Below are 25,658 nucleotides of genomic sequence, written 5' to 3'. Positions count from 1 at the left end.
GTTTACTTTAGTCATGTGTTAATGGTATCTGTTAGATTTGTCCCCTTGTAATGAGGAAGTACCCTTTTAGAAGCTGCTTTAAGTTCGACAGCAATGGGCTCTTGCTCATTTATTTTGGAATCCGATGATTTATTTTTATTTTTATTTTTACCTGATGAATTTTTTCTTTAAAGGTTGGAAATGTCCATTGGGGTTTTAGTTTTTGTTGATACAGTTCCTTTTGAGTCAGCAGTTTATGTTCAGCACACAGGAAACTGAATTCTAGCCCAAGACAGTGTGATGGCTTAGTGAAAAATCTCATCTGGGAAGGCAGCAAGAATGGCCAGACAATTGACATTTGTAGCCAGGGAGAATTTACCTTACTTCCCTTTTTACTGCCTAGTAAATGGAGTATCCATGTTAGAAGGAAGGGAGGAATAAGAATAAGGTAAAATTCTTGTTTTGTTCATTTCTGGTAGTTACATTGAGAAAAATGTGGCTGAATGTCAACTTCCTATTATAGTTAATGATTTTTCTGAAAACTGTGATCTTTACAGGCCATTCATGTGTTGGGCATTATAAAGCTATTAGAAAAGTTCTCTTAATTAATCTTTTAAACAGAAGTTAGAGATTATTTTCCCATGAGAATACAATTTAATTAAGTAAATTGTAAGGCACTTAGATTACTGTATATATTTACTCCCCCCCCCCTTTTGTTGTTCATTGGGGTAGATGGCTTAGTTTGGCTTAGTAGTTTTCAAGATGAAATCCAGTGCTCTGTCATTCAGCTCCCTCCACAGGTTTTTGCTTTCTTTAAGTTTTTGGCACAAACAAATAATAAATTATTTGGAAAGGTTCATGTTCATGACCAATAGTAATGTTAGGAAAACATTTAGAAAAATAGCTTAAATATAAGGAAATACATTATAAGGGTGTCAGGTAGCTTATAGAATCGCTTAGGTGTTAGGTGAAGTCGTGGCACTCACTTAACAGGGTACTAGAAAGCTGGCATGTAGCAAAGCAACAGCTTCTGCTTCCTCTTCCCTGTGGGCCACAGATATCTCCCATCATAGCCATCAGCTTTCTTCCTTTCTGTAGGTTGTTAGGGTCCATGAGAAGTCCCGTAAAAGCCCCATCAGTCACGTATGCAATCAGCAAGAGCATTTATTACCAACATGTTGGGGTCTAACCATCCGACAAAGTGGCAAATGGTGAACCTGAGGGGGAAACTCGAAGGCTCTTTTTAAACAGACTTAGGGAAATTCCAGGGAGGAGAGATTAGTCTGGGGGCTGATTGGTGGGTTTAAAAAAAAAAAATTTTATAGGATTGGTAGGTGACTCTATTGGTTAGGGTCTTTTCAGATGCAGGGTATGGAAAGCTGTCTTTAGCTAACAGAAGGCTGTGGGGCCTGCTGATTGTTTGCCCCTGAGTTGTGTGTTTCCCAAGAACTGCTTGCTCAGCTCCAGCCAGCTCCAGTAAATCGAAACTAAGGCCTGGTTCCTGGCGAGGCTACCAGCAACCTGTCATGGCCCCACATCTGCTTCCCTGTCCCACTCATAGTTGTAGACTGGCGTTTCTACTGCAGACCTGCTTAGTTCCTACAGAGCAAACTAACAGGCCTCACTGTCTTCATTATTTTCTAGCTTAGCTTTTCACATTGAATTGGCTCTATTTGCATGTTGCTTCCAGCTTGGGCTGGTCATTGGTCAGTATCAGATAGAAGGAGGCTATATCCTGGCTCCTTCAGCTGTGGTACAAATAAGACAGGTAGTTGAGACTGCCGAGGCAGCCTTCCTGAACCTTGGGGGTGTTCCTTGCAAATTCTAGGCTTCTGTTTTTCCTTCTTCCTGTCTGTGAGTAATAAACCGGCTTTATGTAATTTTGGGAATGTGGAAGTTCCCTCTATCATCAGCTAAGTTGGTTCCTAGTGCGCAGTGGACTGGGCACAAATTCCTTCTTCTGTTTTCTGAAATGTCCATGTGCCTCTGTACTTGTAATCATGTTAAAGATACAAACTGTAAACTTAAATTGTCTGTACCTGCCTCTGTGTGGGGAGGGGTTTGAAGAGGGCACCTGCTCTGTCCAGAAGGTTTTCAGCCCCTACTCTGGAAATTCTAGTTGTTCACAATGGAAGTGGAACCATAACTACTAACAAAGAATTGTGAATTGTTAACTAATAGTGCATTGAACATTGTTGTGTCAGCTTCCGTCTATAGACCATAGCTTCTTAAACTCCCTACTGATGACACTGTTTTGCTCAAGCAGCTTATGAAGTAGATATACAATCAAATGTTTACTGATTATAAGCCATAAAGAAGGTTGTTTTAAAACAATTCTTTGGTATGCATACAGTCTTACCATTTAAGATGGAACATTTGTATGCCAAAGAGATGGATATGCTTTTAAATTTTTACATAAAAAGGATTAAATCTTGGCTGAATATTTGGTACTATGGGACATGGAGATTGTTTAATATTTTTCAGAATTGACAAATATTTTGATTTTATAAGCATCAGTGCTGAGATTGCCACATCCCATAAATGCATACACAAAATGGCAGAGGTATATGTTTAGCAGCACTTCAGGGGCTGTTGGAAATTCTGCTTTAATCACAAGCTATAATTCATTTTAATTATTATTTATTTGTGTAAAACTCAGGTCAGCAACCCAATTAGCAGATTGTAAAAATCAAGCATTGTAACAATGTGGCTGTATTCTGGTCTCCCTCAGCTGTGGATGGAGTTATACAGACAAAGTTGAGACTGCCCTAGGTAGCTTTTCTGACTTTGGAGACATGTTGGTCTGGTTGTGTTGTATCAAGCTTTGTTCTAGATCAGGGCTTCTTAAACACTTCTACTTATTAGTGTCTTTTGTCTCAAGAGAATATTCAAAGATTCACTAATTTGATAGTTAGATGGTGATAGGAAAATATTAATGGAAGGCTTTGTGTTCCATAATTAAACTGTTAAGTTTCTTTAAGAACAGAAAACTTTCTATGTACAGTGAAACCCCACAGTTCATAATGTAAAGCAGTCTCAAGTTTGAGCTGTGGTGTTCCTTGCATTTCCTTGGCGACAGCCTGATGCAGTACAGTGAGATGCTCTGTGTACAGAACCAGGCTGCAGTAAAGTGCCCTGTGCTACACTGCTAGAAACACTGGCACATCCTCATGCCTTTGGTTTTGAGTTCACTTTTGATATTTGGGCATTCATGACCTCCACATTCCATAACATGACCCCCACAATTGTGCAACATGACTCCATCCACAGTTTAAGAAGCTGGGTTCTCTAGAGTGTTGATAAACATTTCTGCCCTGAGAGACCTTAGTGACTTGGGAGAGAATTGACAGGCATAGAAATTATTCTGCAGTGTTAGGTGTTAAGACAGCACTGCACTTTATAGGACAGAATTCCTGAAGAGGTATGTCTATGCAAAACCTTAAGCAGCAGCTAAAATATGAAGTGGAGAAACCATAAGGAAAGGCTGCTTGAGCAGAGTCTCCATGTTTTCCTGCCTTCTGCCAACTCACAGTCCGCGTCTGGTGTAGTGTAGACATGAAAGGAGCAAAACAGGAAGAAATGTCTTGTACTGAGTGCATTAGAGAAGAAATGCAATTGGACCACCAGTACAAACCACCAGAGGGATTCACAGCTTCTGAGAAACCACACCCAAACAAATATTAATAGTGAAATTAATATATTTTATTTAGCCCAATACCTACATTGTTCTATCAAAAGGTATCTGTGTATGCCAACTTTCCCTGCTGTGACAGAACACCTGAAGCAACCTAAAGGAGGAAAGGCTTGTTCTGATGTACAGTTTTGGAGGTCTTTAGTCCATGTCTATTTGGGAGCTTATTGTAAGTCAGAACACAGTTCCCAGTAAAGAAAGTTACTTACCTTATGGGGACCAGGAAGCAAGTGCAGAGCTATGAAGTTGGGGAGAGGGGAGACAAAGTCCAGCTGACATTCCAGTGTCTCTCCTGCAAGGCAGGTCTACTCCAGAAATTGAACCAGTGACAGACCAAGTAGTGGTCATCCACCTTGGTGAACCAGTCAGGTTCTTTGGGGCTGCTTAGGGTTTCTAATGCTATGATGAAATACCATGACCAAAAGCAACTTGGAGAGGAGAGAGGGTCTGTTTGGCTTAAGCTTCCACATCACTGTTCCTCATGGAAGCCTGATTTCATGTAGACACTTTCCCAACTGAGGCTCCCTTCCCTCAGATGGCACTAGCTTGTGTTAAACTGACAAAAACTAGCCAGAGCAGGGAGATTATAGGAGGGCTGTAGCTGAGGGGCTGCTTTTCAGAAGCAGGGATGACTGAATCACTTGCATCAACAAAAGTCCACTGGAATGTGAATAACTGGTGAAAGCTGCATCCCTGCAGCTCTCTGTACAACTTGTAAGCAGCTGAACAAGTTCCAGAGTTTCTTCAAGAGGGTGGGCAGCTCAGAATCTCCTCCAGCAGTTGTTTACTTCCTAAAAAGTAGAGAAGGACTTCAATCTTGAAAGTTTCTGCTTTTCCAGACAGGTGAATTGTTTACCATCAGCTTTCATAAGTTTCCCCTCCCTCCTAGAGTGGGTGTTTCAAATCAGAGGAAACTGCTATGTAACAGAAGGGAAGCTGGGAAGAGGTAAGACTGGCATGATAGGGAGCTTTTCTTGGCACTTTTAAGAATAACATTTTCCTGAGAACTTTACATAAAAGAACGCTATGAAATATGCATATATGAAAGTATATACTCCACTGTCACCAATCCTGACATATGGCAAAATTGGAAACCAGGTGGAGTGATCGAGAGATGAGCATATTGTGCCTGATTGAACAGTAATGGTGACGACAGAAAGACAAAAGAAAGAATGCTAGCTGCTGGGGTGTGTGTGTGTGTGTGTGTGTGTGTGTGTGTGTGTGTGTGTGTGTGTGTAGCTAGAGAAGTAAAAAGTGATTTGATTATTGAATGGATCATGTGAACGAGCCAAATCCAGGATGGCAATGCTGAGTTAGATTTTTCATTACTGCTGGAGTAATTTGGATGAAGAATAGAATTCGAGTATCAGTGAAATGCCCATTTCTGGAATCATATTGAATTTGGTTTATATTCAATGAGAAATCCCAGAGATAGGCATACAGACAGGAACTACTAGTAAAGTGAGAGCTGAAGTCGTGATGGTGGTAAGATTAACTGTATAGCAGGGAAAGGGCCATGCTTTCTCTCATGTTTTCTATGAGGAAACGTGTGAAACTTATCTACAGAAAGTTAATATAACTATTAGAGAAAAATAAAAACATTTACAGGGCAGATAGAAGGGTAGGTATTTTTCTTAGTTAGGGTTTCTATTCTGTGATAAAGACTGGACTAAACCAACTTGAAATAGTTTTTTGTTTTTTTGTTTTTTTCATCTTAATTGTAGTCCATCATGAAGGGAAGTTAGAGAAGGAACTCAGGGTGGGAACCTGGAAGCAGGATGTGAAGCAGAAGCCATGAAGGAACACTGCCTACTGGCTTGCTCCCTATAGTGTGCTTAACCTGCTTTCTTATATAATCCAGGACCATCTGCCTATGGATGCACCATCTACAGTGGGCAGGGCCCTCATACATCAGTCATTAGTCAAGAAAATGTCCCACAAGCTTACCTAGGCTAATATGAAAGGAGCATTTTTTTCAATTGAGGTTCCATTTTCCAGATACTATAGCTTGGAGTTGATAGTCCATCCAGAACAATTGACCCCTTATCAACTCAACACTAACACATCACTATTCAACCTTAACCTTTCTTGTTTATCCATAAGATCACATATCAGCATTAATATCACAGTACAAAACATAAATAACTTTAAAAGTCCCACAGTCTTTTAAAACATTGCAACACTTAAACTTTGGTCTCATAATATCCAAAGTTTCTTAACTGTGGGTTCCTGTAAAATATGAAATAGTTACATACTTTCTTACTCCAAGATGTAGTCACATGACTAAAATCAAAGTCCAAAAGTAGAAAAGCTCAGCGCCACACCTCTGGGACTCTCAGTCTTCTTGGGTGACAAAGGGCTTGAACAACTGCACCTCTCTGGCTCTGCCATACATAGCACACATAATGTGTCTAATAGACTCAGGCCAGCTCCATTCCACTGTTCAGCTGCTGCTGTTCTTGGTGGTCATCCATATGCTGCTATCTCCAAAGTCCTGGGGTCTTCACTGCAACTGGGCTGTACTTGAACCAGTAGATTTTTCTGGGTTCTCTTCAGGGACTCTCACTCTACCATATGGTACCCATCCTCATCCTCGCTTCATGACCTCTTTAGTCCTGGGGCTTCTTCTTCAGTGGAGTCTGTACCTTCACTAATGGCCTCTCCTGGCTTTCTCTTAGTGTCAGAGCTTCAGCTGCTCTCTAAAACCCCTCTATATGTCTTCAAACCCAGGAGGCTCTTACACATAGGCAAGTTTAGCTACTAATACAAAGTGCAGTGTTGACCCCTCTGGACCACAGTTTATGTGTGTTGACTCTGAGGAAACACTTCTCAGAAGATTTTTGCCTCATTGGTCCTGGTGGCTTCCCCCCCAACCCCTTTGCAACAGGATCACTCTGTGTAGCGTTGCCTGTGCTGGAACTGGCTCTGTAGACCAGGCTGGCCTCAAACTCACAGAGGTCTGCCTGCCTTTGCCTCCCAAGTGCTGAGGTTAAAGGCATGCTCTGCCACCGCTCGGCACTGGCATCTTCTTAATTAATTATAGCTGATCTTCAGCATTAATTAACCATATTTTTTTGTCCCAGCAAAACAAAGGTTTATTGGTTGTGGTCTCTTGTTAATCACAGCTGAATCTTCAGCCCCAGCTGACTAGAGCCACAGATTCTTATTCTAAAATATTGAACAGCCCCAAGACTCTCAAACTTCCCCTGAAACTTGACAAGCTAGGCTTCCATCATCTGCACTGCGCTCAGCATTATATCCCAAGTTCCCACAACAGCCCATTAAGCTCTGAACACACAATGGCCTGGAGTTTCCCTGTCCTTCCACAATCCTCTCCCCAAACAACATGGCCAGGTCTGTCATAGTGGTACCCCACTCTGATACCAATATCTGTTTTAGTAAGGCTTTTTATTGCTGTGGTAAAACTCCATGACTAAAAGCAACTTTGGGAGGAAAGGGTTTATTTTATCTCCATGACTAAGGGAGGTCAGGGTAGAAATCTGGAGGCAGGGACTAAACTAGAGGCCATGGAGGAATGCTGCTTACTGGCTTGTTCTCTGTGGCTTGCTGCTTTCTTCCACAATTCAGGACTACCTGCTTAGGGGAGGCACCACCCACAGTGGCCTGGGCCCTTCCATATCAGTCACTAATCAAGAAAATTCCCCTAAAGACTTGTGTGTAGGTCAGTCTGATGGAGACACTTTCTCAGTTGAGGTTCTTCTTCCCAGATAAATCTAGCTTGTGCCAAGTTGGCAAACCAGCATTGGAAGAGTGATGGACTCTAAAGAGAAGCGACAGGAACTTTGAGAAAAATAGTAACATGGTATTAGAGACCCCCCCCAAAAAAACAAAAAAATAGTCTATTTGAAGAAGGACTTTTAAGTGAGCAGTGTTAAAACAAAGCTGAGGAGACATGAATGGGAGTGGTGGCAGGGGTGGGGGTGGGAGGGGTGGAGGTGTTGTGGGTCTAAGAGCTTCATGGAGGTAGGGGATAGGAGAGCTCTTCTGGTAGATACTGGATACTTGTGTTATATTATCTGTCTTAAGATAGAAGTTTAAGTGTTGCAGAAGTGATTTAGAATGGGAGAAATGAAAGAGTTCAAGGTAGGTAATTCATACCAGCAAAGTCTACATGGGATTCTTTCACCGGAAGGGCAACCAGATTCTCTACCAGTAAGTGAGCAGTTTCTTTCCTGCAGTTTTAATAGATAAAACATCTGCTATCTGGGGTAATTTTTAGAAAATACATATTTGTTAAAATGTATTTGTAAATTGGGGTTGGTTATATGGTCTGTCCAGTTAACACTGAATATTGTTTTCTTCATAACTAAATATTTTAACTTTTTATGTTCAAACTTGCAATTTGGGGATTGGAAATGATACCAAATAATGGGTAGTAAGCAACAACTCTTTATGGATATACAGAGCATTCCATAGTCTATGTCACTGTGAGGATGGAATAGCAGTCCTATTCCAGGCATGAAGAGCGAGATTACCATTAATGAGACACATCTGCCTGGGACATCCTTTATCCTCACCCTTTCCTTCTCACATTCATTGACAAGAAGCCTGGGTTACCCGCAAACCTCTGTGGGAGGTGTCCCAAATTTTGGATGTGCTGTCACTTTTTAGTAAGGCATTCCTGGAACTAGCGGCTGTATGGTTGCTTGTACCCACCCTAACCCAAGTGTTCCCAGATAAGGTGATTTTTGTGCAGGTGGTGTGGCTGTGGAGTTGGCCACTTCTGCCTCCTCTCTCATGTCATCACCTCTGATTGTTTACGCCCTGGATCTCCATTCCCTATTGGTGTAATTATTAAGGCCACTCCTCGTAGTTAAAAGGGAGGTTTATTTTGTGGGGTAACTTAAAAATGAAGGGATAGGTTTTAGGATCTGGCAAAGGTATGGAGCAGTCCGGCGGTGTTCTCTGGAGAACTCTGCTCGGTCTACCTCCAGCGTCCAGGGTCCCAGAACCAAGAGAGAGCCCTCCTCTCGATCCTGGGTCTTCAGCTTCCTCCCTCAGCTCCGGCCTTGTGGGCATGACCATTACAGAAGCCTTAATGGGGGTTGGAACTTCCAGGCCAATGCTGGGATGGCTACCCACTACAATTCCCTTACTCAAATCTGCCATTTTTATTTCGGTTTCATCTAGTATGACTGCTATTTCTGAATGGTTTTATCATCATTGTGTTGTTATTTTGTCCCCTTCCTCAATTTGCTTTTCCCCCACCCTGACTTTTGTGCAGAAGGTTGGCTCTGTGCAGGTCTTGCTCAGTAATCAGAACTGCTTTCCCAAGGCCTGAGAAGTAAGAAGAATCATGGATCAGCCCCAGTAGGTTGATTGCCTTGCCTTCTCTTCTTTTTCCTCCTTTTAATCACTGCTTGCTGCTCATGGCTCTCTGTTGATAGAAAGAGTTACTTCCCTCCATCTCTATTTCCTAGAGTGACTTTAGCTTTAGGTTAATGATTCTGTCACCTCCGAAAGAGAAAATAACTTGGCCTTTTCTGTGGTAAACAAATGACTTCTAGGGAAATCTGAGCTATTGAGGACTCCCTTCAGCTAAGGGATCTTTGTAGAAGTAAAGCAGGATATGAATTGTGAGTACATTAATCAGGTAAATATAGCTGTAAGCCTAGTCTTCAAAGTTTGCAGATTAAATTAATAATATTTACTTTGAGGGCATCTTGGCTTTTTCAAACATAAGAGTGATTTCTGGTTCATTAAATCACTTTGTTATGTCATTTAACTGTAGAGTTCTAAAAACTATGCAGCTTTATTAAACATAGGTAAAGTATCTTTTTAAAATGATAACCAAACCTATTCTAAAAATCCATTCCATAAAATGTACACATAGTGAATTTTATGTAAATCATTTATTCATCACTGGGAATGGATTCTGAAGCCTCCAGCATGCCAGGCAAGCACCTCACCACTAAGCTTTATCCTCAGGCCTAGAAGGAGTGATTTTTAACTTGGCAACTTTAAGACCTGCTTTTAATTCCCCCAAGTACCTGAAATTATTTGTGTTTTTTATTATAATGCATTTTAAAGAAACATCTTTTTGTCACTGAAAGTATCTTTGAGGTAATGTTTCTATACTTCTCTTACAGTTTGCTCTTTTGTGCTTTACAGTATCCTTTATGCAAAAGTTATTTGCTGATGGTAGACTATTTTAACTTGTTTTTGCCTCTGGTTCATCAATAACACAATAAGGTCTGAAAACAAAGCTACTTCCTCCTGGATTAATTTGGCCAACAGTGAACCCAAGTTTGAATTCTGTGGTTCCCTCCCTGTGTCTTGTATGTCTGTAGTCTGTTGTCTATGTCTGATCCATTTGTCCCTGCTGCCTGTGAGTTGTGTCTATGTCTGATGTATGAATTTGTACCTGATTCTGATATGTGTGTTTCTGTGTATATGTCCGAAGTCTGTTGTGTCTGTCAAAGGGTTTTTGAACAGCACAAAAATCACAATATGGGAAAGGAACAAGAGATTGATTCTTTGCAGAAAATTTTAACAGAGTTTTACCAGGGAAGAAGTTATTTGACCCACCAGACCCAGAATAGCATTTAAAACTGTAAAAAGGTACTGTCAACATATAGCCACATGTTGCTTCCAACGTTTATGGGATATTTGTTGTATAAGGTGACTTTCAGACTGTTGGCTGATTTCATCAAATGATCACCACAACATGTATATACACACATATATTATTCTGGGTCAGAGGTATGGAAAAATGCATAACTTAAGGTTTAGCTTAGGTTGTAAAAACTGATTATGTGAGAAATTCAAGGAATAGTTTGGTTAGTTAAACTGTTCTTTTATAGGCAGGTTAAACTTAAACAAGCTCAGTACACAGTAGGTTAGCAGAGTTTAAGTATATAGTCTTAAATGATCTCAAGGCATATTTTTAACTAGATGGCAAGGTCTGGAAAAAGTTTATTTTCTTGAATACAAGAAGTATTTTCAGAAAAATGTATTAATACACATCTGTTCCTTATATAGTGTCTTGAAATTTCCCTGGTGTTGTGGGGAAAGTGGTCAGAATTGCAGCAAGGATTTACTTTAATATTGCTGACTTACTGTCATTGTAGATTAACGTTTTCTTTTTGAGTACTTTAGATTTAAAATATTGCTGAGCATGGTGGCACATGTCTTTAGTCCCAGCACTCAGGAGGCAGAGGCAGGCAGATCTCTGTGAGTTTGAGACCAGCCTGGTCTACAAAGTGAGTTCCAGGACAGCCAGGGGATACACGAAGAAATCCTGTCTCAAAAGACTAAAACAACAACAGCAACAACAACAGCAACAACCCCCAAAACCAAAAATCTAAATATATACTTTAAAAATTGCTACTGTAGCCAGGTGGTGGTGCCACACGCTTTTAATTCCAGCACTCAGGAGGCAGAGGCAGGTGGATCTGTGTGAGTTTGAGGCCAGCCTGGGCTACAGAGTGAGTTCCAGAACACCCTAGGGCTATACAGAGAAACCCTGTCTCGAAAAACAAAAAAAACAAAACAACAAAAAAAAAAGTTACTGTATAAAGGTAGAGTTTTTGTGCTGATAAATGTAGGGACCTTTCTTTCTTTCTTTTTTTTTTTTCTTTTAAATTTATTTATTTATTTTACATCCTGACCACAGTTACCTTCCTTCCCCTGTTCCCACTGTTAGGAATCCCATTAGAAGACCAAACTACACAACTGTAACACATACACAGAGGGCCTAGTAGGTTAGTGCCTTGCAGGCTCCCTGGTTGTTGGTTCAGTTTCTATGAGCACAACTATTCCTGGCGTAAGAACCCTGACTTAAACAAGATGGATCTTAATGTCTTTCTCACATGCCTTACTTCTTTCTCACACCATATTCACTTTTTGAATTTAAATAGTCCTAAAAATTTGCCTTGTGTTTAGTATCTAAAATCATTATAATTCCTGGAGAGATAGCTCAGCAGTTTAGAGCACTGGCTGCTCTTCTAGAGAACCTGGGTTTGATTCCCACACCCACATGGTGGCTCACAAACATCTATAACTTAGGTTCCAGGGAATCCAACACCCTCTTCTGGTCTCCACAGGCACCAGGCACACATGGTATATGGACTTGTGGTGTGCAGGCAAAACACACATACACATAAAAAATAATCATTATAGTGTACATTCTTTTAATACTAGCACTGGATGCTGGGTAGGAGCAGGGGGCAGAAATAGGGAGATCTCTGTGTTTGATGTTAGCCTTGTCTACATAGCAAATTTGAGGACAGCCAAGGTTATAATGCTCTGTCTAAAGACACAAAAAAGGTCATTATAAAAACATGAGAAATCACTCAATTTATGATTAAATTATAGCAATTTAGCAATAAAAAGACTACATAAAACATTTTAAATTACTTTTTTTGCTAGAAATACCCACATTACAACAAACTATAAAGACTGTCATCTTTAAGATAAATTGAAGATAAATTTCCTTTCATACATGCAGAGAACATTTTATTAACATTTATTTCAACTTCATTCCCCAAACAGGATAGGTAAATGGTGAAAAGTACATAATTACGGCTCAGTTATATGGAAAATTTGATTTCCCTGGAATTAAATTGTATAGTTGAGGTTACCGTGTGTTTCAAATTATGGCAGTGAAATTAGTGTGCTCAAAACTGTCATAGTAGGGCTAGAGAGATGGCTGAGCAGTTAAGAATATATGCTGCTCTCAAAGAGCACTCAAGCTTAGTTTCCAGCACCTATGTTGGATACACATGCTTATAATTGAAAATTATATTTAAAAATTTTCTTGTGTAGGCAGCTACAGCTGCTATGAATGCATAAATACAGAAGTCCTGTTATCTTCAGAAGATAGTGTTTCTTGCTAGTCAACATTGTAGCATATGACATCAGGGCAGGGTGGGTTGGGTTGGGTTGGGGACTCTTCCTGACCCTTGAACCTCTACTCCAGCTGAGAAACTGTTATGCCCAGATCGTGGAGACCCCCAAAAGACCACCACAGAGACCGAATCCCATATGTAAAAATAAAGAGCCTTTATTTTCAAGCTCCAGGTTTGGGGTCTCTGTCCAATGCAGCAGTAAGAATAGAAAGCCCTGAGCCGAGGCAGGGTAGTGTTTTTTTATCATTGCAGAGGTTGGGGTAAGGGGATTTCCAGGGTTCAGGATCCTGATTGGCTGACAATTGTCTAGGGAGTATCTATAAAACAAAACAGGTGTGTGTTAGACTCAAGGACATCTGGTAACCTTATCTGATGGTTGGAATGTTTGGGATATTAGGTACTTCCCCATCCTTGAGTGGATCCCTGAGTGGTATTAGCTTAAGGCTTTTCCTGGATCTGGGTGTTGCCTGCCAGTAAGCCTGTCACAGAAGCTGTGTCTAGGCCCCTGAGCCTGTTATGGCAGCTGTGTGTTCAAGATGTTTTGGGACCTCTCAACCACCTTATCTGGTCAGATGGCCCCCAACCTGGAAGTATATTGGCAGCACATCTTGGACCCAATGGGTTATTGATGAAGAGAGAACAGGAAGTTGGGGGAGTGGGGAGATAGAATTGGGTTAGGGAGGAGTGGGGGTGAATATCTTCAAAATACATTGTATGAAGTTCTCAAAAAATAAAAATATTTGAAAATTTAGAATCCATTTAAAAAACTGTCATAGCATTTCAAGGTTGTTTTTTTTTTTTTTTTTTTTTTTTTAAACAATACTCATTTAAGCAACTAATTATACTGTGAAGGTATGACATTTAATTATGACATAATGAAGGTGAAGTGGCATTGGTTACCACGTGGAAAGGTCATGGTCACGACAGAACCCAGTGTTAGTTTTAGAGCTTTATTAGGAGGAAGAGGGGTGGGGGAGAAGAACCAGGCCTGGGAAAGAAGCAGTTCAGAGAGCAGAGGGAAAGATAGTGGGGTAGGGGAGAGAGAGAGGGTGGGGTCTGCATCCGGCATTTTAAGGGCTCCTGGTGAAGTGGGCTTAGGGAGCTAACATCACACATGTGATGACTGCATGACCACGCCGTGTGCACGTAGTTGCCAGCACACACTGATGATGTAAGTAAGATATAAGACCCTTTGCTTAACTCCTGAACTGCGCATGTGTGAACTGGTCATGTAGCTGAAGTGAGGGCAGAATTCTCACAGAAGGCATTTCTGTTGTGAAGGTTCATATGACCTGGGCTCTTGAAGTCCCAAAAGTATAACCCCAGTAGCTCATCTCACCATCTCTAATCACAGCCTTGTAGGGACAAAAGAAGAGTTTCTAGTTTATCGTTCCAGTTTCCAGTCTGTTGTAGTCTTATGGAGCATTTGTTGTGTTGTGTTTGTTTCCTCTGGGTTGGACATGGCCCTTGATTTCTTGAATTAGACTAGCTACGAATACCTGCAGGTGGCCCTCATGACATCAGGGTGGGGGTAAGGGATATGGCTCAGGAGACTCAGAAGATCCTCCCAAGGCCTTTAGATCTGTATACATTCTAATCTTTCCTCAAATCCTGAAAAACAAAAGCTCAGCAGACAGAAGAGGAAGCATTGATCGATTGATTTCTTTTCTTTTGAGAAAGGGTTTCACTATCTAGCTTTTGGTGGCATCTCTATGCAGACAATGTTTGCTTCAAACTCTTAGCGATCTGCCCGTGTCTGCTTCTCATGTACTGGGATTAAATGTATACACTACACTTCTCAGGGAGTCTGTATCTGTGTCAGACTCCCAAGTCATGAACTAGGTGATTCTTAGGCAGCTTACATGTATGAACAAGTGAGAGAAATAGGAACAGAATGGCTTTTTCATCCATGGTCTGTGCTTGATAACAAATGGGCACAGGAAAGGAGCAAAGAGGAAGCTTTGTGTGAGCTTGTCAGAACAATTCACCTTTGCTATACCTTAGTATTCTCTTACTTTGTTACAGGCTGGGGTCCTTTACTCTCCTAATGGGAATTGGGGGCAGGTGAGGAGAAGCATTTGTCACCCTTGGTTTCTGGCAGCAGTTGGTGGCAACCACAGAGCTGTAAGCAGCAGCACATGATACCTCATGTTGCAGCTTTGAATTGGGCTGTGGTGTTAGTATTTAAGCGGTGCTAGGAACATGTCCCGAACACGACAAAACCACAGAAGAGTTTTATTAAAGAGGATAGAGGTGACAGGCCTGTGTGAAACACACGTGGGTGAGGAGATAAGGAGGGCTCATGCAAGATGTCACCGGCTTTTTAAAGGTTGGGCCGCGCATGCGTACAGGGACTCCTGTGGGTACTCCACGCATGCGTGTAGATTACATGGCTGCGCGCGCGCTTTACGCAACCACGTAAGGCCACAGAGTCCCGGTCCCGCGAGATGTCTGACACGGAGACGGCTATTCTACACCGGAAATAGTTAGGCGGTCCGCTGGGCAAGCCCAACTGTGTGGACATGTAATCTCTATCATGTGGGACCTTTAGCCCCATGGTAGTGTTAAACTCTTGTGCAGCCAAGGAAGTGGGAATCCCTAGCCCCTGACAGTGACTAGTGTTAGAGCTTCTAGGCTGCAAGTGTCCTGTATCCTTGACCTTTATGGCCTTGCAGTCTCTAGAACTCTGCCAACAGCCAGGGCCTTTAGTTTCTTATCCTTCACTCCTAACAGCCTTCTGTTCTTTAGCTTCAATTCTCAACCCTCTCTTGCTGCCTTTTTACTTCTACTTTTCTTAGTTGTTTCTGCCACTTGTGGGCCACTACCTTGCTACTTTACAGAATATTGCAACTACTTCTACTGCTGCAGCTCACTTCTTTCATATCATATCAGTAGCTGAGTTTCCACCACTAAAGAGAGCAAAAGCAGACAGAAGGTCACTTGAGAATTACTGCACCACCAGTGTTGCTCAGAAAGGTGCCACTCCTGAAGTGATACAACAGCCACAATATAGAACCAGAAAAAGGTATTCTGTATCAACCAGAGAAAACCTCTGTGCAAATAAATGAAAGACTGTTTATACCTGTTACGTTTCAGAAATTATTGAGGGCCAGCCTCTTTAATTTCCTTCCCACGGGCTCAGAAGAGACACTACTAATGGTGGAGGTATTCTGTAGGAAAATTAAGTGCACTGGGTTCTTTCATCCATGTCCTTTATTCCTCTCAGATTAAATTCTATCGACACAACTTCAATTCTATTCTCATATTTAGCTCCTCTTTGTATCTTCTTGTCTTCTCATAACTCCAACTCTTTTCTGTCTCTGTCCTCATCTTCATCCTTGTTAATCTCCATCCTGCTTCCTTCCCCTTCCTCCTCCTACCAGCAGCCTGACCCTTACAATACAAAGCAAAGCTTCCAAGCTCCCTACCAGAGCCATGCCAGCTTCATTTGCAACCCAAAAGGGTAGTGGATAGAGGAGGTGGGGTCAGAAAAGGCCTGGAATAAATCAGAAAAGGAATTTATGTGCTCAGAATACATTCTTAGAAGTGGTTAGGTGAAATGTTACAAGTCTATCATAAATGTGCTCAAATTACAATCTTAAAGGTGGTTAGGTAAAAGAGGCTATACATCGCTAAAATAAAACTGCCTCTATTTTCCTATGCTGCCATATACTGGCAGGGCAGGTAACTGCTAGAAGCTAGAAAACCTGCCTCAATACTTCACTGCACCTGGTATTTAGAATGCCCTTCTGTTCTGAGTCAATTTCTCTGGAATGACATTTGGGTTGTGAGAAGAAGGAGGGTCTGACCTTTGTTTGCACAAGAAATGAAGCTATGCCTAGGAGATACAAACCTAAGGGTGTCTATCTTAATTCAGGAGACAGAATTTGGTCTGTTTGCTGTTTTGGCCTAGGATGCATGAGAAGTATATCAGATAAATACACTGTTAGAAGTTCTTGGAAGCATACAAGAAAATCATCGCAGGAACCAGCTAATATATGTATATATTACAAAAGCCAAAATATCACCAAGACTTTTTAAGCCATGGCTTGACCTTCGGAAAAGCCCTTGACCTTTCCAAGTGATAGCTTTTGTCATAAAAGCTGAATTCCATTACATTTTCCTGTGGCTTGCAACAGTTATAACATTGTTACTTGTGTGTGCCATTTACAGTAGACCCCACTGGGCTGTCAGAGGATGTACTTTCCCTCTGACCTGGGTGGACATTATTATAGGGTCATCTAGATTGCAATGACACTTGTGATTGTGAAGACCTTGACACAACTCTTTCAAAGTCATGCCTGTGACTCTGCCTTCATGTACATTAGACATTACTTTTTGTTGGAAATAATAATTTCATTGTGTTGTACTCATTTTGCAATTGCAAAACGCCCAGAGACCACCAAGGAACTGGTTTCCGATGCAAGCACATAAGGGTCCTTTTATTCAGGTTCAACCCTGGCCTCCACATGGCAGATGGAAGGAAATGTGGCAACAGCCATGAGCCCAGGTGTAGAGAGTTTTTATAGGGAAAAAACACAAGCTGGGAATTGGCAACTTGGCATTGGGTAGAAGGGGCAAGGTGATTTTTTTTGAAACTATTGGTCTAGGCTTTTGGCAGGGAACCACAACCTGCTGAACAGGATTATCTGGACTGCTCATCATGATTATCTAGATATCTCCAAGGGCCATAAACCACAGACAACATCCTGCTAGGCTTTCCTTTCCTGTATAAACAGCAGACAGGATGTCTGCAGGAGGATACTGCTCTGTATCCGTTCAAGTTATCATGGCATATTCCTGAGCCTGTAAAGTTAAGTCTAGGCCTTCACAATTGTAAACATTATATCAGAGTTCTTTGACCATAAGAATAATACATGCTTTTAGCGCCCCAAATCAATGAGTCAGTTTTAAGAACACTCAAGTAAGGGGAAGAAACTACAACAAAGCCCCCCCCCCTTTTTTTTTTCCTTTTTTGCCAGAGCTGAGGACCGAACCCAGGGTCTTGCGCTTGCTAGGCAAGCGTTCTACCACTGAGCTAAATCCCCAACCCTAAAGCACTTTTATATGGCACCCAAAGATTGTTTCCTGGTGGTGCTCATGAAAGAAGTGATTGAATGACCAGTTGAGGCAGTAGGAGGTGGGGAGGATGTCTCTGACCCTGACCCTGGAATGCCTTGCTGGGCCATGTGTCCCATACTGTGTCTGCCTTAGTTCTTGCAGAAAGATGTGCCCTCTAGTCTCACAATTGTGGTAGGAGGAAACTCAAGTATAAAACCATCTCGTGATCCCAAACTGAGGCTTTTTTTCTTTTTTACTGGAGGAAATAAAAATTTAGGGATCATTTAAAATAGTTTCTTTTCCTTATTAGTTGATTGTTAAAAAAAAAGTTGGAGGCAATTTTTTTGGGGGAGTAAAGAATAGCCCTCCACACTCTCAGTGGTTTCTATGTGTGATTTTAAGCTGAAAATACATATATTGTAGGTACATGTTCAATTTCTTTTCTCACATATAACCTAAAAATGACTTACGTAGCTCAAGCTGGTTTTGAACTCACAATCTTTCTGTGTCAGCCTACTAAGTGCTGTGATTGATTGGAGGCTTTTACCTCCAATGACCAACTGTCAGTTTATTTCTTAAAGTATCTAAACGGTTTGGAGACCATCATTCTAAGTCACTTGCCTCATCTGTAGAATGAGAAAACTTCTCCTTAGCTGCTGTGATAGCTGTGGATTCAATACTGTGGTCTTTATGTAGGTTTAAGGCTGTAGCAATGCATAGTTGAGTGTACTCCTATTAGAGCTCTGACTTTTGATGTTACTGTCAAGGGTTTATTTTCATTGTCCGTGTGTCCACTCTAGGTTATACATGTGCATGTTTTTAACACTAGGAAATTTGTTTTTCCCTTGGAATTAGGTTAGTTGCTAAACTCAGATTGCAAATGTAGTAGCAATCTCTTCATATAAGCAGTGAAGTCAACTCTTCCTGACATTTTGTAAACTACCATCTGTGTTGGCCATAACTTGTTTGTATGTAGAAATAGGTAGCATTCCTGCAGCACAGAAGCTTTTGAAAGCTGGAGAAGTATAGGTTCCAGGGGTTATTTTGTTAATAAGTTTTGAGTCTTACAGCGATTCTCTGTATTGAAGTCCTAATTTGCCATACTACAATGTTCTTGTTTTCTAGGGAATACCTTGGCAAACAGCTCCAGTCAGAGCAGCCTCAGACTGCTGCTGCCCGGAGCTGAGCTGAGCTCTTCAACTTTTCTGCACCTCTGATGGACCACTGGAGTGAGAACCTCAGTCCTTAGATCAAAAATGAATAGTTTTTAATTTAATGGTAATTTTTTTTTCTTGTATAGCTTTTCTCAGTGGTAATTCCTGGGTGAATAAAGGTATTTGCTTGTTAAATTGTTATGTAGGGAAATATTACTGTTACTTACATTGCCTACAGTTTCTGTATTTATTGTTCTCTGGAAATAAAGATTAAAGGATTCTCACTCCAAACATGTTCTTTCATTTTGGTTATTATGTGGACTTTGAATAAAAGTCTTATTACACAATTTCAAATAAAAATTAGGAGAATTATTATTCCCAAGTAATGATGGGAAGTAAATGCTTTGAAATGACCACTGATCTCTCTCTTTTATACCTCTCTCTCTTTCTCTCTCTCTCATTCACTCATTCTCTACACCTATATGACATTACATCACTCAATAAAATGTATGTCCTGAAGTACATTTATAGGTAAGTTAGTCATTGTGCAAACATCACAGAGTACAGGTACATAAGCTTGCATGGTCAAAATCAGTCCCTTGATTTGGCTTCTTGATGCAATGAAGATAGTAAAAGGTGGAGGTAAGTAGAAGGAGCACACTTTAATATAGTGATAAAAATAGCAAATAAATAGATACTGTGGTTGTGTGTTACCACTATCAGTTTTGTGTACTGTACATAATTGTGTTGCATTTTACACTACTGTGAGTCAGCATTTCACTCTTGTTATTGGGGCATCATAGGTGAGTGATCAAGGCTATGTGCTGTAGTATCAAGACAGCTATAACATCACGTTGTATAGGACATTTTAGCTCCATTGTGATTTTACAGGATTATCATGTATATGCAGTCTGTTACACATTGAATGACTAGTAATTAGAAACATTTTAAAACCCTGAATTTTTGTTAGACTTTGTATATTTTATTTCTTTTAGACTACAAAGAGATGTTTTTTTTTTTTTTTAACAAGCTAAAATATAAGATAAAAGCCATCACATTGAAGTTGGACAAGGTAAACCAAAAGACAGAATAGAACTTAAAAGGAAGCACAAGACTCAGAGACCCACTCTTTCACATACTCAGGAGTCCCATAAAAGCACTAAGCTGAAAGCTATAATATATACACAAAAGGTGTGGTGCAGTCATACAAGCCCTGTGCTTGCTGCTTCAGTCTCTGTGAGCTCATGTGATTTGTGCTTAGTTGATTCAGAGGGCCATGCTCTGGTGTCCTCCCTCACCTCTGGCCCTTACACACTTTCTGCCTCCTCTCCCTTGGGGTTCTCTGAACTCTTAGGGAATAGATTTGATGGGCACCCCATTTAGGGATGAGTGTTCCAACGTGTCTTTGTGTGTGTGTGTGTGTGTGTGTGTGTGTGTACGTGTAATCTCTAGCTGTATTTGTTCTTACTGCAGGAGGCAGCTTCTCTGATGATGGCTGAATAAAGGCATTGATCTATGAGTATAGCAGAGTAGTATAGGCAGAAGTTTCTGTTTCACCAACAACTTTCCAGTACCCAGCAGCTTCTTCCAAATTACCACACAGAAGCTTTTATTAATTATAACTGCTTGGCAATTAGCTCAGGCTTATTACTGACTAGCTCTTACACTTAACCCAAAATTCTTATCTATGTTTAGTCACATGACTTGGTACCTTTTCTCAGTTTGGCATTCTCATCATGCTTTGTGGGTGGCTAGAGACTTCTGAAGCTACCCTTCCTCTTCCTAGTAGCATTCTTGGTTTGATCGCCTTGCCTTTACTTCCTACTGGCCAGTCAGCATTTTATTAAACCAGTTTGAGTGACAAATCTTTACAGTGTACAAGAGCATTATCCCACATCATTTCCCCTTTTTTATTTAATTAAAAATAAGGTTTTAACCTTAATATAGTAAAAAACACCCAGTTACTAAGTTACAGTAACAATATCCAATCCATTTGCATTTGACAAAATTAGAGAAAATATTTTATTATCTATCTTAACTTGGTGAGTCTAAAGTATTGTATCTAATTTATCTTTTATTGTAGCTAGAGAAGACTATAACTTTCTAGTCTTCAACTCCATCAAAGATTCCAGTAGGATGTAATGCTACCTGATGACAGGGACTTAAGGCTGCCTGGACAGTCACCCGAAGTTCGTCTGCAGTGTTGGTGCAGAGGCCTATAGGTTTAGCATATCTGACAGACTTTTTGGGAAACAGGATTTTCTGAAGGGTTGTCCTACTTTGTCTTGGTAAAATTCAGCAGTCCTTTCTTTTGTGTCCTGTTTGTCCATTTTGGACAGCGTACTGTCAGCAGTCAAGGTAAGGACATTTTCTTGCCCAGTGGCTTTTACCACAAAGAAACTAAACTCCACAAGGAGTTTCCTCAATGCCCATCATCTTCTCTCAAGTAGATTGGTGCTACCAGGAGCAGACAGTATCTCATTTTATTAAAAAAAAGAATGTTATTAAAACATCTTAAATGGCATATTCTATAGATTTCTGAAGTGTTTGAAGATGACCTATCTAATATATATATATATATCTTTTTGACCTTGAAAACATACCTAACCTGACTACAAGTCTGATAGTAATAGGTGACTAACTACTAACCTGCATTTCCTTATATCCTAATTAGTTGGTAATACTAACTTTCAAGGACTACAAATTTGCATTACATTGTTAAATGAACAGTATAGGTACAATACCTTGGACAAGATTAGAAATATGTGTACAGTATTTTCTAATAAAATCAATCTCAAATTTGTATCAATATATTTATTTACAATATACAATTTATATACAATATATAAAAATCGACTCCAATGTAAAAGGTTTAAAACTAGTAGTTGCTTTCTAAAAGTAGATTCAGTATCTACCTTTTTTTGTTTGTTTGTTTTGTTTTTTGTTTTTTGAGACAGGGTTTCTCTATGTAGCTTTGCACCTTTCCTGGATCTCCCTCTGTAGCCCAGGCTGGCCTTGAACTCTCAGAGATCCACCTGGCTCTGCCTCCCAAATTCTGGGATTAGAGGCGTGCGCCACCATCACCCGACAGTAATCTACCTTTTTATCTTATCATATCCATACTCTCTTCTTTTCAGAGTAAATTAAATAATCTACCCTTTTGTCCTATCATTTCAATATCCTTTTTTTTTCAGATTCAATAATCTACCTCTTATTTATATCCCTTTTTTTTTTTTCAAACAAGAACCCTGAATTTAATCTCCGTTGTTTAGCTTTTTTCCTGACCATTATCAATTAACAACTTGTAACCGACCATCCTAGACAATGACAAGTATCCATTACCCACTGAAAGGTCAAAAGCCATCCACCCCACCTCTTGGGAATGTGGGCTTCATGTTCTTAATTACTTTCTGCTGTATGGGGGTGAAAGCATCTTTGGGGTATCCTGAAAAGAAAAATTTTGGGTCAAGTCCTGGGAAATGTAGCTGTATTATTGTTGTCCAGTTTCTGCATAATGTGAGTATAGGGCTTGACTGAAGTCCTGTCTAGAGTAGTCTGAGTCTGTATCATCTCAGCTAGCATCTTGAAATTGTTCTGAGCAGTTTGTAGTCCAAAGCCAATCTTTGGGGGGTGTTTGTCAGCTTGGTGACATTATCATAGGCCTGCCTGTCATTGTGTCCCCATCTTTTTGGAGACTTCAAAGTCACTGTTGGGTATGGTCATGGTTTGCTACAGAAAACTGGTAGAGACTCAAACCTGAAGTCATGTACAGGAAACTAGCTAGATAAAGGCTTTTCTCCAGAATGAGTTAGTACTCTATATGACCATTAATAAGAAAAAAGTTTAAAATATATATGTATGTTAATCTTACAAATTTTGATATATAATTCATACCTTAAGAAAAGTTTTAAAGAGTCAAAATAAAACCAAAGGATCATGAGATTAATAGCAATAAAATAGTCTCTTAATTTTCATTTTTCTTCCGTCCCATAATCAGGTAGCTGTTCTGACATACAGAGATTTTGCATTTCCTTTTAACAAGCATGGTTGGAGAAGGAGAGAGCCACACTCCAACTCCAAAGTTAGCTTTAATTTTTAATTGAACTGGGACTACTTAAAAACCATTTATGTTATGTGTCTATAGAGAACAGCAGAAACAAACATTTAAGAAGACTTATGAAAATTTCCTGTTAGATATGTGATATACCAATACACCAATTTACTTTTTTTCTTGGGACATTTTTTTTCTGGATGGTTTGTCCTTTTTCTTCAGATGTCTCATTTGTCCAGTGTTCTTCAGATTCCTTAGCCTTCATTCTCCTAAAAGACAAAAACAAAACCATTCTCCAACCTTAACTTTGGGGTGATTCCCTTTTGGCAAGTTATATCTGATCAAATGCAAAAAAATTGTTAGAGGTATAAGTTAGTTTAAATTGAATGGTCATGCTGATTGATGAACTATCACCTCCTCTAATTAAGAGGTGTCTCTTGTTCAAATCGAGCCTTTATCAATTTTGATGGTATCCATAGCTTTTCTTCTCCTGTGGAAACAAATGCAAAATCTTGTCCCCAGTGGAATATATATCTTGGTTTCCATTCTGAGCTCAGGACTTCTTTAAAGTATATTGGCTGATTTAATTCTGTAGTTTTTTTCTATTATCCAGTGTCTCTCTGCAACTGTTGTTCCTTTCTCATTAGCATTGAGAAGATTCATAGTTAATAAAGCATTATGTAATCTATTTCTGTGGGGTTTTGTTATCCCTTTTGTTTATTTAGCATATCTGTTAGAGTATGATTTGATCTTTCTATGACTCCTTGGCCTGTAGGATTGTGTGGTTACCTGTAATATGCTTTATATTGTAATAAGCAAAAAACTTTCATTTTATCAGAGATATATGCTGGAGCATTATCAGTTTTAATTTGTGCAGGTATACCCATGATGGCCCAAACTTTTGCAACTCAGAACAGTTGCCCATAGAAATCCTGAATCAATGGTGTGTACATATTTCAGTTTTCCAAATTCTACAAAATGAAACACATCCATCTGCCAGATTTCATTCCTCTGAGTACCCTTTGGGTTACATCCTGCTGGTAGTAGAGTTTGATTGTATAAAGAACAAGTAGGACATTTCCTTATAATTTCCTTGGCTTATTGCCAGGTTATGGAAAAATCCTTTTTAAAACCTTTACTATTGACATTTTTTTTATGAAATTCTGAGGCCCCCAGCACATTGCCTATCAATAATTTATCAATCTTGTCATTACCTTGTGCTAGAGGGCCTGGCAGACCCATATTGGATCAGATGTGAGTTATATATAAGGGATGATTCCTATTCCTGATTATATCTTGTAATTGAATAAATAACAAATTTAATTCTGACTCAGTGATAAATTCAGCAGTTTCAATATGTAAGGCCACTCTTTCTGCATACTGAGAGTCAGTAACTGTGTTGAGAATTTCCAAAGAAATCCATTAATAACATCAGAATGGCATATAATTCTGATTTTTAGACAGAATTATAAGGACTTTCAACCACTTTACTTAAATTTTCTGATTTGTAACCTACCTTTCCTGATTGGTTTGCATTGGTATAAAATGTATGGGCTCCAGATATTGATATTTCCCTTACAATGTGAGGCAGGATCCAGTTAATTCTCTCTATAAGTTTAATTATATCCCTTTTGGAATATTTGTTGTTAGTCTCTCAAAAAATTACTGCAAGCTCTTTGCCAAGGTTCACTTTCTGTCCATAATTTGTCAGTTTCATTCTTAGTTAAAGGTACTACAATTTCTGCTGGTTTTATTCCTACTAATGAATGAAGTCTCAATTTTCCTTTTAAAATCAACCCAGAGATCTTTTCCACATAAGTTTTTAATGTTATTACTATGGTTATTTGGTAGAAATATTCATTCCAATATAATATCTTTCCTCTGCATTAAAATTCCTGTAGGAGGGTAAAATAACCAAAATCCAATCAAGTTTTGGATCCAAATTATCACATGTGTATCCTGTATTTTCTTTTCCACCAAAGCCAATTCTCTGCATTTCAGCTGATAATTCTCCCGGACTATTTAAGTCCTGGTAACCCTCTAAGGTTTTGAACAAATTACTTAGTTCATCATTTTTTACCCCAATAGTGGTCAGAAGATTGGAAACGCCTCCTAATAATCTTTGAAAGCCATGAGGAGTTTGTAATTGATCTCTCCTAATTTGCAACTTTTGGGGTCTAATTTTTTTGTAGACTTATTTTATATCCTAAATAATTAATAGAATCTCCTTTCTATCTTTTCAGGAGCAATTTGTAATCCCCAGCAAAGCAAAATTTTCTTTACTTCCTCAAATATCCTTTCTAATGTATCTGCATTTGAATTAGCTAGTATTATCCATGTAATGACAAATTATAGATTTAGGAAATGGTTTATGTGTTATTTCCAATGGCTGTCATACAAAATATTGGCACAGGGTTGGTCTATTTAATGTTGTCTGTGGGAGAAGCTTCCATTGATATCTCTGATATTTCTTGACTGACTGAGAATTATTAGTAATAGGCACTGTGAAGGCAAATTTTTCTCTTTTTCTTGTAAGGGTATTGAAAATAAATAGTCTTTTAAATTGATAAATATGTCTTCTTTTAGGTAAGAGAGAAGGCAAAGGGATTCCAGATTATAGAGAGCCCTTTGGCTGAATTACTTTGTTAACAGCTCTTAGATCTGTTACTGTTCTCTACTTACCAGATTTCTTTTTAATAACAAATACAGGAGAATTCCAAGGGCTGGCTGATTCTTCTATATTCTGAGCATTTGTCTGCTCTTGTACCAGCTCTTTCAAGGCCTGTAGTTTCTCTGTTGTTAAACGCCATTGCTGAACCCTTACAAGCTTGTCTGTTTACCATTTTAAAGGT

At 39.6% G+C, this 25,658-nt stretch overlaps 1 protein-coding gene across 3 annotated transcripts in view; it reads left to right on the top strand.

Moving 5' to 3' along the window:
• Positions 1 to 19,046, top strand: part of Atp6v1h (ATPase H+ transporting V1 subunit H) — a 103,796-nt gene extending 84,750 nt beyond the window's left edge. For all 3 annotated transcript variants that reach the window (XM_036178233.1, XM_036178236.1, XM_036178235.1), the window contains one exon: positions 18,727 to 19,046. In XM_036178233.1, coding sequence (XP_036034126.1) covers positions 18,727 to 18,787 — 61 coding nt within the window. In that variant the 3' untranslated portion in view covers positions 18,788 to 19,046. The remainder of the gene's footprint in view (positions 1 to 18,726) is intronic.
• The last annotated feature ends 6,612 nt before the right edge of the window (positions 19,047 to 25,658 follow it).

This window comes from Onychomys torridus, chromosome 2 (genome assembly GCF_903995425.1).
Source record: "Onychomys torridus chromosome 2, mOncTor1.1, whole genome shotgun sequence".
NCBI classification, from domain to species: domain Eukaryota; kingdom Metazoa; phylum Chordata; class Mammalia; order Rodentia; family Cricetidae; genus Onychomys; species Onychomys torridus.
This window is presented reverse-complemented; position numbering and strand designations above follow the sequence as displayed.